Source organism: Neomonachus schauinslandi, chromosome 4 (assembly GCF_002201575.2).
Source record: "Neomonachus schauinslandi chromosome 4, ASM220157v2, whole genome shotgun sequence".
Lineage (NCBI taxonomy): Eukaryota > Metazoa > Chordata > Mammalia > Carnivora > Phocidae > Neomonachus > Neomonachus schauinslandi.
Window position 1 is genome coordinate 40,026,870 of NC_058406.1, and position 18,956 is coordinate 40,045,825.

At 36.9% G+C, this 18,956-nt stretch overlaps 1 protein-coding gene across 1 annotated transcript in view; it reads right to left on the bottom strand.

The window, feature by feature from the left end:
- Window positions 1-3,181: 3,181 nt before the first annotated feature.
- EPS15 (epidermal growth factor receptor pathway substrate 15) overlaps window positions 3,182-18,956 on the bottom strand; it is a 55,306-nt gene continuing 39,531 nt past the window's right edge. The window contains exons 10-13 of the mRNA XM_021684298.2: window positions 13,325-13,401; window positions 10,805-10,967; window positions 7,439-7,626; window positions 3,182-5,619 (exon numbers count right to left, since the gene is read on the bottom strand). Of these exons, the coding sequence (XP_021539973.2) occupies window positions 5,473-5,619; window positions 7,439-7,626; window positions 10,805-10,967; window positions 13,325-13,401 (575 nt within the window). The 3' untranslated portion in view covers window positions 3,182-5,472. The remainder of the gene's footprint in view (window positions 5,620-7,438; window positions 7,627-10,804; window positions 10,968-13,324; window positions 13,402-18,956) is intronic.

The following is an 18,956-nucleotide window of genomic DNA, read 5'->3' on the forward strand; positions in this document are numbered from 1 at the left end:
TCTGGGTATCCCAGCATTCCTATCTTAATCCTCAGTATGCAATGTTGTGGAATTAGTTGAGTAGGTGTTTATCCCTCCTACTGTATCACCACTAATCCAAGAGCCTCATGAAAGTCTTCTCTGTCCCTAAACCGGCACAGTACCTAGAACACAATACACCTTAGCAAAAGATGAATGGAATGACAATGATTTTCTCACTGTACATTTCCAACACTCAGGCTTATGGGGATTTTAGCCAGTAAGAGGTACACTATGGATCTATGCATCAAAAGTATCTTAAAGTAAGTTTTTTCAGTACAGAAGAGTGATTGAGCATGGATTCTGGAGTCAGACTCCTGGGTACTGAATCCTACCTTGGGTACTTTTTAGTTCTGGATCTTGGGCAAGTTATTTAACCTTTTTGCACCTCATCTTTAAACTGGAAATAATAGCACCTAACTTAAAGGATTGTTATGGAGAGTAAAATGAATCATTATATATAAGTCCTTCACATAGTACTGGCACATAGTGTTATTAGCTTCCAATTATTATTTTTAAATAACTCTACCACAAGAAAGATTGGAAGTGCTTTACATTATGAAACAGAATCCAGAGGTCAAGTATAGAATGACAATGTGCAACAGCATGGCAAACTAAATGAGTAGATTTAATAAAACTTGCAGAACAGAGACTTGGAAGTCAGCCTCTACTCCAGTCGTTCTCAGAGTTAGGTTCCCCGGGGCCAGCAACTTTAGCATCATTGGGAACTTGTTAGAATTTCAAATTCTTGGGTCCCACTCTAGACCTACTGAAATCAGAAACTCTGGGGATGGGGTCGCAATCTGTATTTTAACAAGCCCTCCAGGTGATCCTGATGCTCACTAAAGTTTGTGAACCACGCCTTTCCGCTGAACGTCTACGTCTAATCAGACTTGAAGGCCTGCTAATTCTCCTAAATTGGTCCCCATCTCTCAGGCCTCAGCCACAGCCACATTTTTAGCTCCTTACCATCTCACTTGAATGACTCCAGCAGCCTTCACCTGCTCTTCCGGCCTTGCCTGGTTTCCTCCTAAAGCAATCCTCCAAATCACCACCATTAAGATCTTTCTTACACACAAACACAAATACTTCACTCTTTTGCCCAGACCTAAACTCTAGCCACAGCGAATTACTTCAGTACTTGCTGCTAGCTAGTACACTACACCGTGTCCTACCCTGTCTTCTACACACAGCCCTGGCCTCTGCCCAGAACGCCCTGTCCCTTCAGTTGTGCAGCAAACTTTTCAAAAACTACTCTTTGCCTACCTTTTTATGTACTTTCCAGAGTTCTACTAGCACTGACCAATTTTCATTTTTGCAACCTTTGTGATTTAAAGATTTGTATTTCTTTAAGAAAAGCAATGTTGGCCATCTCCCCTATGTACTTATTTATCACTTATGGTAATACTAATAACTAACAATGGTTGAATGCTTTCGTATGTCAGAAACTATATTAAATCCTTTTAAGGATTACATAGGAGAATGAATTAGAAAATGTTTTATAAGATGTCATGTGCTATGTAGTAGGTCTATTTCATCAATCAAGAGCAGAGATCACATGGATTATTCTTTTTATGATATTTCTCCTCTGGCTTCACCCCTTTAACAGAAATAGCAAGTAGTGTTTAAAACTCTGGAGTCAGCTCCCTGAATTCAAAAGTGGCTAGCTCTGCCACTTACTAGCTGCATAATAATGGCTTAGGGCACCTCTTCTGTAAAATGGAGACAATGATGGTTATTGTTATTAAACACACACACACACACACACATTAGAGTTACTGCTGTTGAGGATTAAATGAACTAATGTATGTAAAGCACTAGGGATCCTGCCTGGTGCTTAACATGTTATTTGTTGTTATTATTTATCATGTCCTATTCCTAGCATTTCCTAGGAGCAAACTTTTTCACACAAAATGAGACAAAGCTTATGGTAAACTGGAAAGAGTATCATGTTTTAGAATCAGAGAGACCAGATTTCAATTCCTGGCGCGTCTACTTCTTAGCCCTAAGATCCGAAGCACATTAATTTTTTGAGCCTCAGTTTACCCATTTCAAAATAGAGACTATTAATAGTACTACTTAGGTCTGTTGTAAAGATCAAACAAGAAAACACACATAAAGTGCTTAGTTTAGTGCTTCACACACAACATGTATCCAATAACCAATAGCTTTTTTCTTTTTTTTTTTTTTGAGATATCATTAGTTTATTATAAAAGAGAAATGGAAATTATTTACATGGAAAGATTTCAGACCTTACTTCAGTGGAATGGGCAGCTTCCTTCACATGAAAATCATTTCAACAATGACTTGTTTTAGTCTACATACTTTCTGAGAATGTTACCATCTCTAAATAAGAGATAATCCTTGTCATGTAGAATTGCTCTGGTGCCTCTATTCTGGGAGAAGAACTTTATCTCCAACTTTCACACTAACTGGTTGAATCTCTCCACCTTTCCTTTAGAGCCTGATCCAACAGCTACTACTGTCGCTTGCAGGATTTTTCCTTGAGATTTTTCTGGAAGCATGATGCCTCTCCTTTGGTTACAATTTTAGCTGCGCTCCTTTCAACTAAAACTTGGTCAAAGAGGGAAAGAAACTTTCTAAATGCCTGTCCTGCCATACTCAACTTTTGCACTGCTGCCACAAGGAAAACAATAGCTATTTTCACTACTAATAATAACATGGCAGACTTTGTTTGATTAAAATATGTAATATTAAAAAGCTGCCAAAGTCAAATCCTTCAGAATGATCCCATGAGTTAAGTATGATATTCATTAGATGACGGAAATGAGGCTCAGGGAGGTTAGATAAGTTTCTCAAAGTCATCTTTCTCAAAAATGGTAGACTAAGGATTCTATCCCAGGACTGTAAATAATTTTTTATACCATGGTGCCCTCCTAAGATCCATGTCACAAATCCTCACTCAACAAATATATACAAACCATCTGTGTTTCAGGCTCTGTCTCTATGCATATACATTTTCCATCTTTCTTTCACAGAAGCAGGACAATAACTAAAAATAATAGCTAGCACTTATTGAGTATTTATTCTACACCAGGCACTGCCTCAAGCACTTTACACATATTAATCTGTGCTGATTGTATACCTACCTCTCCTTGGACACAGCATGGACGTAACAGAGAACTGCAAAACTCCATTTCAAATAGAATGTATGGATAGTATGCTTTATTGTTACTTCAAGTTTATTGTTCTCATAATTACAGGCTACAATTTAGAAGTTTGAAACAGAAGAGAAAATTCTATAAAGAGAGCCCAACTAAACTTTAACAAGTATGTAGAAGGTGGTTAAAACTTTGTAAGTAGTGCCACTGAGCTCTCAGGAATACTTGTCTGTCCTTTGAAAGCACAGGCTCTGCAGCCAGAGTCAACGATGTAAAATGTAATCACAAATGACTCTAAAACATTCATCCTCCACAAGTGAGCATGGAGAGAAAGAGCGATATATATATTTATATAATATATACATACTTTAATATTATATTGGTCCACTGAGTATACATATTTTAACAAAAGATAAGAGTCTGTGTAATCCAGTTAAACATACAGAAGATTAGGGTACACTTATTACATTGAAGGTTGGTGTTTATAAGTTACAGATATTTAATATTTTCCAGAGTGGTTTTTTAATTTAAAAAAATATTTTAAAAGCATTTCAAACATCTGTTCATTTTCCCAGTGCAAAAGAAGGTTATTCAAGTCAACTTACCTTTATCCTGAAGTATAAGGGGAAGGGAAAAAAAACCCCAAAACGACTACCTATCACAGCTCCCAACACTACCTTCTCAATCAACTTTTAGCGGTATATCCATAGGCCACTGGATTAGTTTATCAAAATTAAAGCCTTACGATGATTCAGCCCTTGCTTCATATGTAGGACTTTTATGCTGAAATGTTTCAATTTATAAAAGTAGAAAAAAGTTAGCGTGCAAGAACGTGGTGTAAGTTTGCTTTAAACTGCAGCAGTCCAACTGTGTGTGGAGAGGAAAAAAAAGCACCATTTCAAGATGAAATGAATTGGATATTTTGGAATTTATTCATAGACTAGGCAATAAGTTACTCTGATTAACACAGATCAATACCACCTTGACTTGGTGACCACAGAGACTTTTAATTATTTTGTAGGTGCATTTTTCTTTATCTTGGTATTTAATACATTACCTAAGTCAGTAACTGATGTTAAAAGAAAACTAAGGTTATTCCACAGTTTACAGCCTACATCACAGTCTATTTCAAATTCAGCTTGCCTGCTAGGTCAGTTTTACAGGAGATAGACTTTTAATACATGAAGAGCTTTGACAATTTGACAGGTCTCTTCTCTCTCAATTAAAAAAAAAACAGGATTTTTTTGCTAGCCCGCCAATTTTATAGGTAAAAACCAGGAAGAGATTAAAATACAAAGATGGACAAAAAGCAGTAATATGATTTAATACACATCACTTTTCCCATTTGTATTCGGCAAAAGTTTTTACATTTCAAGTAAGTGAGCCTTCATTAAAGAAAACAAAATATATATATAAAAAAGTTTAAAGTACCTTCCAGTTCTCACATGCTGAAGTTTCTTCTGCAAAGTACAAAAATAAACCTACCATGAACTAAAGGGGACAGTGCCAGAGCAATGGCAGAACAACTGCTATGTTAGATTCTTGCTTACCTTACACTGATGGGTATATGTTAAGTGATACATTTTCTCCACTGTCTAGCACTTAAAATTATGGAGAGGTATCTGTTCATCTAAAATTCTTTAAATCCAGAGAAAATTTTTTAAAAATATATTTCACATATGAGGCTTTAACATTTTTATTTAGGAAAAGATTGAGTCTGAAGCTATAATGGTTCAACCTTAAAGCATCCCTTTTTTAATAGTGGAGTCAATTTATGCAAAGTATTTTTCCTATAAAAACAAACTGAACAGTATTTTAATTATAAGGAAATACAAACATATGCTTTAAACTAGCCAATTTGCACTATCATCAAAGAAATAGGATGTTCTTTCCCTTCCCCTCCCTCAACCATTCAAATCAAAGAATACTGCAAACTTTAAGAAACCCACTGGCTATCATCAGAGTAACTACAGAACAAGGGTAGCACAGGGATGAAACTATTTCTCTATATTCCAGAAGGCAGAAGCTTGGGTACTCTAGCTTTACAAGTAAAAGGAGCACAGGCAGGCAGAAGCTCACAGTAAATACACATCAGAACAGGAGCATAGGTGATGTTGTCTGACTGGGTTACTGCTTTGATGGGGGCGGGGGGGGGGGGCAGGAAGACAAATCTGAAATGGAGTTAGAAACAAAAACAAACTTTTGTCACATTTATAGGAATCTCAAACCTTTTGTATTCCCATGCTCATAGGTAGTTTTGATACACACTGTAAAGAGCTTCAGTATTCAGGAAGAAGAATATTGTATGGTTGACAAAGAACAGGAGAATTCTTCATGCTTCTGATATCTCAGATTTGCTGAGTGCAATAGCCAGTTCTAAGTCTTCCTGCTCTTGCTGATTTAGTCGGGCAAGCCTCTGGTCTTCCTCTCTCTCACTTTCCCTCTTGGCCCATTCAATCATATCTTCTTCAGAGGGATACTGTCATTTAAAAGATGGATGAACATTAATGAGTAAAACAAAAAGAAAAGAAGGAAAATAGTTGTTACAAAGAACATTCACTACTTGTTTCACCTACAGGACTCTGGAAATAGTCTTATTTGTTACTTATTAATTTTTTTTCCCTGAAAACACATTTAGTTTTACCAGTTATTAAATGTGGTTTAATTTTAAAAATTATTGCAGTCTACTGATAGAAAGTCTATAAAACTGGGGCGCCTGGGTGGCTCAGTCGTTAAGCGTCTGCCTTTGGCTCAGGTCATGGTCCCAGGGTCCTGGGATCGAGCCCCACATCGGGCTCCCTGCTCTGCAGGAAGCCTGCTTCTCTCTCTCCCACTCCCCCTGCTTGTGTTCCCTCTCTCACTGTGTCTCTCTCTGTCAAGTAAATAAATAAAATCTTTTAAAAAAAGAAAAGAAAGTCTATAAAACTAAACATTAAATCACTTTTAAAAAGTAGAAATGCTTAAGGTGAATTAGGATATTTATCAACGGGAGGGCTAGCCTTTTAATCTAATGTAACATTTATAACTTCAACTTCAGGGAGCATCCTCACATGATCAATCATTTCAACTTAATCCCACTGATTTCCTACCTTATCCTTGCTCTCGGGTACAGAAAAACTATGTAGCAAAGAATATGCTGATTTTGCTATACATAAAACAAGAAGTACTGGGTATAATAAACAAGATGTGGACCAAATTATTTTTTAATGCATTATAAAGACTTTTGCAGGCACTGAGAACTTTTTGACTTGATCTAAATAAAACCATACACTTAACATCAATAAAACCTTAAACCTTAACGTTATGTCAGGGAAATATTTTTGTCTAACTAAAACAGCAATGTTGAGAGACACTAAATAAAAAAATTTTACTTGGTTTGAAGTCCTGTCATATAGAGGAATACCACAATGGGATGAAATGAAAAAAATTTATTTTAGTCAGCTCTGGGAGAATGCAGGGTAAATATGGAAGGTTAGTAAATTAGAACTGTCCAAATAATTAAAGACTGTTTAGCTCTTTTTTTTTAAAATATTTTATTTATTTATTTGACAGAGAGAGACACAGCAAGAGCAGGAACACAAGCAGGGGGAGTGGGAGAGGGAGAAGCAGGCTTCCCGCCAAGCAGGGAGCCCGATGCCGGGCTTGATCCCAGGACCTGGGGATCATGACCTGAGCCGAAGGCAGATGCTTAACCGACTGACCCACCCAGATGCCCCAAGACTGTTTAGCTCTTGACAACTGTATTTACTTCATAAAATCAACATTTACATTTTAAAAACGCTACTATATAAAAACCAGAGTTTCGCTTTCTATTCAAAGATCCCTGGCTTTATCCCCTCATATAATAGTTACTGACAGGTCTCCAGAAATCATCAAAACTTTATACACAAACAAACATACACAATTACAAATACAAAAGCTCATTATTGCCATTATTCATCCAGTGGGCAGAAAAATGACTCTCTAATGGCCCATCATCCATAACAATTTGCAAAATAGTAAATGTCAAGATTTTATTTATATTGTTTACTAAGACTAAAAGAAGGGTTTGCAAAACAACTGGTATACACATCACAAGGACTAAGACTACTAAAATCATTTGTGCCATGGAACAATGTTAGAAGCATCGAAACAGAATCAAATTCTGGTTGGGGGAGGCATATAGGTCATTTTTAGTAAGTTGGTAAATCTAGTTGAAAATGACGCAAATTTGGCAGACTCCAAAGCAATCATTGAAAACTCTTTAAACTGTAAATGGAAAGATTTTTTCCCCCAAACAGCCCATTCACAGTACTTACAGCACTGAAGTTAGCAAAATTGCTTGGGTCAGCCTCTTTATTGGTAGTGGTAGTAGTAGTAGAAGTGAATGAATCGCAAAACATATCAGGATCTTTTTCTTTGGGGCTATCATTGTCTGGGAAAGGCTGAAATGGATCATTCAGTCTAAAAGGATCAGAAGAATCCAATTTGTTGATGGGTCTTTTCCCTGGATCAAAATCATTACAATTAACCAGCAAATAGAGCAAACAAACACACAAGAACATGAACACAGAGAGCACTAAAGAACTGGGGTTGGGGGAATGGAGTAAAGTGCCTAAAATATACATTCTTAGTATGGTCTTAAATGACTACACCAACAGTCTGTCCTCAAAATTTTCACACACAATCTCTCAAATACATTCCAGCTCTATGTAGCTAAATGAAAAAATAGCAAAGGGGAAGGGAACAGGCCAGGAATCATATTTTTGCCCAGAGTGTAAACCTTGTCTTCCCCAAAGCAGTGTGTTCCCAAAGAGAGGGAGAGGAAAGGATGAAACAGGATGAGGATGACAAAAAATAAAGACAGAAATGGCCTCTGCTGTTGTAACTTCAGCCTGATCCAGCTGTCCACTAGTGGCAGTCTAAGGGCAAATGACCTTTGAAAAATGACCATATTCTTCTGATTTTGTCTCTAGATCTATATATAACACCTGGGAACACGATTAAGAATTACCTTGGAAAACCTCACCTACTTTTGCCATCTACAATATTTCAAATTGAAGAATAAAGAGATGTTTTGAAGTCTGGGGTCTAAATCTTTGTGGTTGTGGATAAACTCATATTTGACCAAACAACAGTGTACCCTTGCTGAACTCATCACCATTCTCAAGTTCTTCAATTTTAAAGTCTTAACTTAGTACTTCTTGAAAGAAATGATAAATATACGTGTTAAAATATTTTCAAATATGCACTTTTCCTAAAATGTGTTAAACTGGTAATAGCAATTATAACAGTCTTTCCATGAGCATAGCAGCTTATGAAAGATGTTCGTATCTCATTACATCCTTCCAACATTCCTGGGAAGGTAGGCAAATTAGAGTTACTGCCACCATCTAACAGCTCAGACAGCTGAAGCCCAAACATATGAAATTACACACTCAAAATCACAGAGCTAGTCTGAGGACATCCAGAATTAACAGCCAGATCTTTAAGCTCCCAGTCCAGTACTCTCTCCAACAAATCATCCTTTTTTCCTTAATACTTCTATAGTGATATATACTCACTTTGCTGAAGACCCTTAGATTTACTTAACGCACTAGTATATTATTTTACTTAGGATTTTAAAAATAACTTTGCTATTGGCATCATACACGTATAAAACTTAAATGAGCAAATTGACTCATTTTTTATTTAAAAAAAAAAATTAATTCCAGTATAGTTAACATACAGTGTTATATTAGTTCCAGATATACAATACAGTGATTCAACAATTCTGTACATTACTCAGTGCTCATCATGGTAAGTGTACTCTTAATCCCCTTCACCTATTTCACCCATCCCCCACTCACCACCCTTCTTGTAGCCACCGGTTTGTTTTCTATAGTTAAAAGTCTGTTTTTTGGTTTCGTTTGTCTCTTTTTTTCTTTATCCACTTGTTTTGTTTCTTAAATCCCACATATGAGTGAAATCATATGGTATTCATCTTTCTTTGACTTATTTCACTTAGCATTATACTCTCTAGATCCATCCATGTTATTGTAAATGGCAAGATCTCACTCTTTTTATGGCTGAATAATATTCCATTGCATATATATACATACACACACACACACGTATACACACACATGCACACACACACACACACCATTCATCTTACTCCATTCATCTATTGATGGACACTTACTTGGGCTGCTTCCATAATTTGGCTATTGTAAATAATGCTGCTATAAACATTGGGTACATGTATCCCTTTGAATTAGTATTTTTGTATTCTTTGGGTAAATACCCAGTAATGACATTGCTCGATCCTAGGACAGTTCTATCTTTAACTTTCTGAGGAAACTCCATACTGTTTTCCAGACTGGCCACACCAGTCTGAATTCCCACCACCAGAGTATGAAGGTTCCCCTTTTCCTATAACCTCATCAACACTTGTTATTTCTTGTGTTTTTAATTTTAGCCATTCTGACAGTTGTGAGGTGGTATCTCATTGTAGTTTTTATTTGCATTTCCCTGATGATAAGTAATATTGAGCATCTTTTCATGTGTCTGTTGGCCATTTGTATGCTTTTCTGGAGAAATGTCTGTTCATGTCTTCTGCCCTTTTTTGGTGTGTGTGTGCTATGGTGAGCACTGTGAATTGTGTAAGACTGATGAATCACAGATCTTCTGCCCATTTTTTAGTTAGATTGTTTGTTGGCTCATTTGTTTTTTAATATATTCTGACAACCTTAGCCTCTAGCAATATATGATATAGGCTACTTTTCCTTAAAAGATAGAAGTCACTTAATTTGTTTACCTGATTTTTCAACAGATAATTGAGTATTAACAATTGTACACCTTAAGTCAAAAAAGAGAAAAATTGTCTGCCCAAGAAATACCACAGGGAGGTTATTATGAAAGGCAAGCATAAAAATCTGTAACTACTGTGGCTAAAAATTTACCAAGGAATGATACATGATTATTAAAATAACCATGTATCAGACGTATCTTCTCACAGAACAGCCTAGCAGTACTACACCTACTCAGGGGATTGCCCTGTTAGCCACTTCTTGTGAACTTTATTATCTTTGTTAAAAACAAAACACTAAAAGCATTAAGAATTTGTTCCTGGACAAAAAAATTACTTTTATAAAATAAAGGAGTCTCTTATTAGGTAAGTAAGATATTATTTTCCTTCAAGAAAAACAATACTTTCTTTTAAATTGTTATGTTGCTAAATTCTGGACACCAAAAAGGCCATATATTTTCACATTAAAAGATTTAAGGAAGACTTCACATTGGTCAGGAAAAGAACGGGACTTCAAATTAATCTTTTCTTACAGAAATTAATTTAAAGTACCAAAATGAAGGAACCTGTTGTGCAAATGGTAATCAATGAGTTTCCAGAAAGCAAGCCATTTCACTGATACTGTCCTCTTTTCATTTACTGCCCTCTCTAAAATGAATTAAAAAGAAATGAGCTCTTGCCAGAAAAGGGGTTCACGTTACACATGCTGGCCTTTTAGGCACATGTCTGTCATTCTGTACTGAGGTCGGAACAGATGACAGTAGCAGGCTTCTGCCATGGTTTTTGACTTGTTTTGTTGAAAGCCCTTTATTTAAGTCTATAAGGCTCACACCAATATTCTTCAGAAAGAGAAAAATCATCTCAGTTGATTTAGGAAAGATACCAACTCTCATACCAGGTGGTGGTGGGCAGGGTCTTGTTGGAGTTCCAATCTTTGGTGGCAGTGCTGGGGGTACATCTTCACTTTTGACTGATGTTTCCTCAAGCACATTGTTTTTAATTACCACATTGTTGACAGAGCTCGATGTGGCTGAACTAAAAGGATCTTCGTTGTTGACCTTTGTTTGAAAAGAAATGTGTATATGTGGTTATATAAATTATACCAACCAAAAAATATATATGGTTATGTAACATTTAGAATAATGATCTTCAGTATTATGCTTTATTTATTTCATTTCTGAGAGCACTAACATGTTAACCTTTGCATTTGGAGACAAAAGGGAGAAATATTTTTAAAAAACTATTCTATATGAGTAGTGATTATAACATCATTACTTACTAAAGCAACAGATCACACCAAAACAAGCCAACTCTGGATTAAAAGTTTTTCAAGCTTTAGGCAGTACAAAACCACCTGAGGTCCATTTTAAAGGGACTATATGTTTTTCTTCAAATGAGTATCTGATCCAAATGATAATCAAAGAAAAAAAAATACTGATTCCACACTTCCCAATGCACTTAAATATAGGAAAGATTTAATACTAATGACAAAGAAAATGGCATCTTGAAAAACATTAAAGACAACGTGAAAGTCAAATTTTTTTTTTTTAAAGATTTTATTTATTTATTCATGACAGACAGACAGAGAGAGAGAGAGAGAGAGGCAGACTCCCAAGGAGCAGGGAGCCCGATGCGGGACTCGATCCCAGGACCCTGAGATCATGACCTGAGCCAAAGGCAGACGCTTAACCATCTCAGCCACCCAGGCGCCCGAAAGTCAATTTTTAAAAGCATATTAATCCCATGGAATAAGTCTCTTTAAAAATTTTTATTTATTTTTTTAAAGATTTTATTTATCTGACAGAGAGACAGAGAGAGAGGACACAAGCAGGGGGAACAGCAGGCAGAAGGAGAGAGAGAAGCAGGCTCCCCACTGAGCAGGGAGCCTAACACAGGGCTCAATAACAAGACCCTGGGATCGTGACCCCAGCCGAAGGCAGATGCCTAATCAACTGAGCCACCCAGGCGCCTCTAGAATAACAAGTCTTAATGGGGGTCTGAAGACTCTGCCTTTCTAATGAGAAATTAACTTTTCTATAATGAATCAGACATTGTGATTTTATTTTTTTTTTTTTAAGATTTATTTTTTAAGATTTTATTTATTTATTTGACAGAGAGAGAGAGCACAAGTAGGCAGAGTGGCAGGCAGAGGGAGAGGGAGAAGCAGGCTCTCTGCTGAGCAGAGAGCCGGACATGGGGCTCGATCCCAGGACCCCAGGATCATGACCTGAGCCGAAGGCAGCCGCTTAACCTACTGAGCCATCCAGGCGCCCCAGACATTGTGACTTTAGATCTCTTTAGGCCAGTGTTTCTCTACAGTACTACTTACATTGTGGGCTGGATGTAATCCTGTGTTGTGGGGAGCTGGATACTGTGTTGTAGGATGTTTAACAGCACCCCTGGTCTCTATCTGCTAGATATGAATAGTCCCCCTTCCCAGTTGTGACAACCAAAAATGTCTTTATTTATTTTTATAGATTTTATTTATTTATTCATGAGAGACAGAGAGAGAGAAGCAGAGGGAGAAGCAGGCTCCCTAGGAGCAGGGAGCCCGATGCGGGACTCGATCCCAGGACCCTGGGATCATGACCTGAGCCAAAGGCAGACGCTTAACCATCTGAGCCACCCAGGCACCCCAAAAAGGTCTTTAGACAATGCCAAATAATTGAGGGTGAGGGTGGAGGGAAAATAAATCCAGCTGAGAACTGATGATATAGACAATTTCACATATACTCTAATTTTACTCTTTTGGCCTGAATCAATCGTACAGCTACACTGGAAAATAGGTAGTGGACATATAGTGGAATACACATATGACTATGTGTATTCATTATCTTAATACTAACCCTAACTGGGCGCCTGAGTGGCTCTGTCAGTTAAGCATCTGCCTTCGGCTCAGGTCATGATCCCAGGGTCCTGGGATAGAGCCCCGCATCGGGCTCCCTGCTCCGCGGGAAGCCTGCTTCTCCCTCTCCCACTCCTCCTGCTTGTGTTCCCTCTCTCTGTCTCTGTCAAATAAATAAATAAAATCTTAAAAAAAAAAAAATACTAACCCTAACAGCCTCAGAACACAAAATGAAGTAATCAATGCAGAGAAGATGGCATGAATGCCCACATTTTACATCTATTGACCCAGTCAACAGGGGATAAATTAGTTCAACTGGAAGAAATATGTTTAAAAAGGCAGAAGACTCTTAAAATGAAGTTGTTGAGTTAACCTGTCAGTAGAAAATTATAATTACCTGTACCATCACCGCAGTCCTTATGTATGGAAATATGTCTACTTGAATTACATCTATCATTTCTATCTGAAATCAACATTGAAATCAAGTTGAGATGTCTGTGACAGGGTTACATAATTGGAAGGAAGGACTGCTCCATTGGTGGAAACTTCCCACTAATCACTGCAGATTACCTTTGACAATGTGCTGAAGTCAGCAAATCCATCTTCAAATGATTCACTTCCAAAAACAGAAGCAAAGGGATCTGTGGCTAAAATGAATAAAGAAAATCAGAGCAATAGGCATCAAAATTTCATGTCCTTTTTTGGTTGGTTAACGTTCAGACAGATGAAAAAGATCTAATCCTAAATATCATTCCTGAATTTATGACTTAAATCCAGTGAACAAATTGATACCTACCCCCCAACACACACACAATACACTCTTTTGTATAAATCAACTGATGAATTATTTCAGATGAAAAACAAGAAAACTAACTCTAGGTTTAAGGCTTTGGAATACATGTCAAGTAATATAGTTCCCATGCACTGAAACTATTTCTAATAAAGCTATCAGGAAGTAAGAGAAGGTAGATTCCATTAATTCCACATTTCACACTTATCCTTCAGGGTGCATTTTAAATGTCACCTCATCCACTAAGCCTGGGAAAACCTCTAATTCCCATAGCAAGCAGTGATTTCTTTCTTCTTTGTGGCAGTGACTGCATTCTAGTTTGTACTATGACTATCTGTGATTGATATATCACATTAGATTGTAAAGTCCTTAAAAACAGTGAATAAGGCTTATCCAAGAAGAATGGTCAAAAACATTTCTTGAATATCAGATCTAAGAAAGTAAGAAAAGACAGTTCCTAGCCCCCAAATCTCACAGTCTAATGAGACACATGTAAAAAACAATAATAAAACAATCTTAAATGAGCTATTAGAGAGGTATGAAAACCCCACAGTAGGAGTCACTAACTGGGAGAATCAGAAAATGTATCAAAGAAACTATTACATTTGAGCTAGGTCTTTTTTTTTTTTTAAAGATTTTATTTATTTATTCATGAGAGACAGAGACAGAGAGAGAGAGAGAGAGAGGCAGAGGGAGAAGCAGGCTCCCAAGGAGCAGAGAGCCCGATGCGGGACTCGATCCCAGGACCCTGGGATCATGACCTGAGCCGAAGGCAGACGCTTAACCATCTGAGCCACCCAGGCGCCCTGAGCTAGGTCTTTTAAATAAGGAATAGATTGAGGTGGGAAAGATAAAGATATTCCAGGCAGAGGGAACAGTAACTGCAAAAGTAATTATTTAACCTGCTCCCAGGCATGAGAAGTTATCTGTTCCATCACACTGCACTTACCAAATGGATTAACATTTTTGGCTGGAATGAACAGATCTACTTTGAGATAGGTTTCACCTATTCAGGCATAAAGGCTAAGAATGTTTATAGGAATTGTTACTTGATACAGGAAAATAGAAAGAAACAAAGGAAGGAAGGGAAAGAGAATTGCAAGAGACAGGGTAAGAAAGAGCAAAGAGTCACTGAAAATTTCTCCTTGTTCTCCCTCAAATCGTCTTTACATCAAATCAGTCTTAAAACAAAAGTGTGCCCACATACCCATTTAAATGTGTAAAGTGTGTCTTTACCTCTAAAAATCAGTATACCATGGACATAAACTGAAGAGGGGCAAGAAGGTATATATTACTTTTGCTTGCTTTGTCACCAAGACAGTCATGAGGTGGAGGAAGCAGGTAAAGAGGGTGGGAAGAAGCATAAAGAAAATTAGCCCTTTAGAGATAGACCAACAACTCTGAGCCTGAAGAGGATGTTGAAAGTCCAGAGTTATAAGAAATTCTACGGCATTAGCCATAAAAGATGTTTCTTTATAACTACATATCTAAGTCCCACAGCCTGGGGCCCAGCCTAGTCATGGGTGTTGTTTTAGGCTTTCCTTTCTTTCTCCTTCTCTGCGCCTTGTAATTCCTGATGCCACAAGCAGCTGAGGCACAACCAGGGTGCAGATGTTCTCCTGACTGGTAGAAAGGTGATGAGGGAAAAGGAGTTGGCTCCTTTCACTGGAGGGAACTAAAAAATCTGCTTCATGCTTTTTCTCTGCCACAGCCTTTACAAGAAGTTATAACGCTCATGGCAACAGTGTTGAGTTAGGTCAAGTTTGACTGAAATGTTAAGTATACACTGTGAAATACATTAATAAAATACATGACATTTGTATATAAAGAATATGCTACTTATAGTTTTACTAGAGTTTTTCTACACTTTCTTCATCAGAAAAAAACGACCTATTCGGCATTGGTCCAAACAGTGGGGAATGTGTCCTGGATGAATGACAAAGGACTTTTGCCCAAATTGGGGAATTAAGACTTTGGCAACCACCTCCTCAGATATTGATCATGACTGATATGAAGTAAAGGCCTGTCCAGAGACTGGAAGGACTCACTGGGTATGAACTTTTCCAGACCATGTGCTGCGGATTCCCAGAAATATTCAGAGAGGAATCAGTAGGTGGCTTTCTTCCTCTTGATCACACAGAAGCTATAGACCATCAGAATGAGGCTTTAAATGCAAATGTGATCTCACTGGCACCCTCTCCTCCCCAAGAATAAAGGCGATGAACACTTCGGAAAATTACATAAAAGCATAATTTAAAAAATCATCTATAATTTCATTATCAGAAATAACCCTTATTAATTATTTTAGCATGCTTCTTTAACAGCTTTTTTTCCTGGTATTTTTTTCCTTTAAAGCTACATTTTAGGCATATCATTCTTAATCCCCTTATCCCGATTTAATTCATAGCATTCATCAGTACTTGACATATTACATATTTGTTTATTGCCTATCTTTCCCATATAAACCCTATAAAGACGAGAACTCGCTTTGTTCACTACTGTATCGTCAAGGCCTAGAAAAAGGTCTGATAAATAGAAGATGCTCATATTCACTGAAAATACTGAGAGAAAAGGGGGACAGAAACTGTCTACTTATTAAGGATCTTCCAAACAGATACCATAATACTTCTTAGCATAACCAGCTGACCAACAAGGAATAAGGGAAACCAGTTTTAAGGCTCACAAATAATAACCAAGAACAGGTATCTAACCAGAGAATCCTGGGAAAAGGAATAAATTTTTTTTTTCCATGACCCATGCACAAGTCATCAGATAATCAAGTTCAAACTCAGAAAACCTTTAAGAGATACTCAATGAATAATCTGAGGTGTTGGTCATTAATAAAGAATCCATTTTCTCAAGCTGGTCTCCAAATCATTCACTCACTCACTCACTGACCCACTCATCCACTCACATTTACTAAGCATCAAGGCTAGGTACTGGGGATTTAGAGGAGAATAAGACACAACACCTACCTTCAAGGAACTCATGGTTTGAGTGATACATATGTATACAACTGCTACACACTAAGTATTAAAGTTCAAAGAGAGTAAAGGAAAAGCAACAGCTAGATTTATGTGAAAGAGGCCAAGAAGACTTTCCAAAAAGGGTTTTACTTTCTTGTGGACAGAAAGGAGGTGGGAGAAGAGAGAAACATATACACACTATACACAAATATACAAATACACACCTGCTCATGCACACACATTTTTCCAGGCAAAAAATAAGTGGCCTTGAAGAGACAGTCATGGCCTGTGGTTTGTGGAAATAGAGAAAATTAGAGAAGAAACATGAAAGAAGGCAGAGGCTAAGAATAATAAAACATATGAACATCTGTATGCTTAGCCTGAGTCATTGCCTGTAAAAATGAAGACCTACGTGGCATTTTACTGCCTCTAGAGTCAAAGATACTCTGGGGAGACCACAAGTTCCCCTCTAAATCCTCAGGATGTTATAAAGCTTTAATTAAGAGTTGGAAAGACTTCTCATTTCCTCAGTTAGGAGTTAGTAAAATATTCCATGCAAAAAATCTTCTGGCACCAGAACTAATCCCATCTATAATGAAGTGGAAAAAGAACTCTTACAAGACAAAATAAAGTATACGTAGAAACTGAGTAACCTGCATTTGCTTTCTTTAGTATTCTTTTAGTCTGCAACGTGTCTACTCACAAGGAGTAAATGCTAAAAAGACCCCACTGTGAGTCAAAATATTAAAAATATCTGATGTCCTTCTATCTCTATCATAATCACCAAATTTTAGAAGTAGGGGTGATTTATCATTTAATTTTTAAGAACAAAAATTTACCCTTAGGTTTTTAGTTTATTTTGAAAGCTTCTATTTTTCCTGTTCTGCAGGATTAATCTTTTTTTCTGGCTAAACACTTTATTTCTTGGTGAAAAAGAAGAGGGATATTGGAGTGTAAGAGGACAAAAGTCCTGTTTGTGACCTTGGGTGTGTAATGCCACTTCTCTGACTCTCAGTGGTTTCCAGATGTTGGGATTTTATTTTTAGTAAACTAAATAAATATATTAAAACCAACACACATAGAGAAAACAACAACATAGAGAGATTTGCTTAACTTAAAAAGAACTTAAAAAAGGAGTCCATCTTTCATTTCACAAACAAAAGGATTTAAAAACTAAAAAGAAGAGAAAACAATCTTAGACTGGAAAGAATCCTTTCCAGGAAAAGAGAGTTGGCAACAATTCTCATTCTCATTTTCTCTCTCTCATCCCTATTTGACTTGGAACTATCAAAGAGTATATTCCAAGTAACATTAGTCAGGATTTAGAAACCATTAAACTAAAAAATAGTAGTAATAATAGTAATAGCAGCTACCATTTACTGTGATAGGTATCACAATAAATACTTTAACATACACTATCTCATTTAATCTACCAAACAAACCCATGAAGTATAATTATTAACCTCGTTTTATTGTTTAGGAAACCTAAGGAATTAGCATTTTATCTGAGTAAGTTCAGGCTGTTGGCTTCAAACACCCATGTCCTAATGATGACAACCCCCCTCTAGACTGTTTATGCTTCCATTCAATTCAAAATCTTACAATAATGTAGCAGATTTGAGACAAATCATTTATTCATTTCTTCAGCATTCAACTGATGAGACTCTGCTATGTCCCAGAAGCTCTGGGGTGGGAAAGTAGGGATACAACTTAGGATGACTCCCAAATCTCTGCTTGGGCAACTGAGTAGATGGTAATACTATTAACAGGGATGGAATGTCCAGAAGATGTTTAGTAATGTTTTTTATTTCATCAGGTGGACAACTTTACTTTCAGACATATACCTGTGACACATTAAGTAAAAGACCATTAAATATATATACATATAATATAAATATAATATAGGTATATATTAAACATTATATTAACTAATATAAATAACTAAAAAATTATACACACACATATGTGTGGAACACAGGGCTAGTGACTTAGATTTGTGGTTAGTAACATGATCAAATGTTAAAAAAGACAATTCTGGCAGTCATGTAGATGACAGATTGGCAAGTAGAGAGAATGAAGGCAATTTAATACCACAGTCCAGATAAAACAAAATGACGGTCCAAACAAAACTGAGTATAAGAAGGAACAATCAGGGTCTATTTGGGGGTAAAACAACAGAACTTGGCAATTTATTGGAGGTGAGGTATGGCAGAGAAGAAGTCTAAGATGATTGGCTAATAGTATCATTAATACAGAAAGTAGAAATACTAATACTTTAAAGGAGAGACTAACTGGAAAAGATGATTATTTCAATTTTAAGCACTGTTGAGCTTGGCACCTAAGGGGAAATATCCAGCAGATAACCTGAAGGTACTGGAGGTTCAGGAGAGAGTTCAACACTGGAAGACTAAATCAAGAAGTCATTAAGAAACAGGTTGTAGTTGAA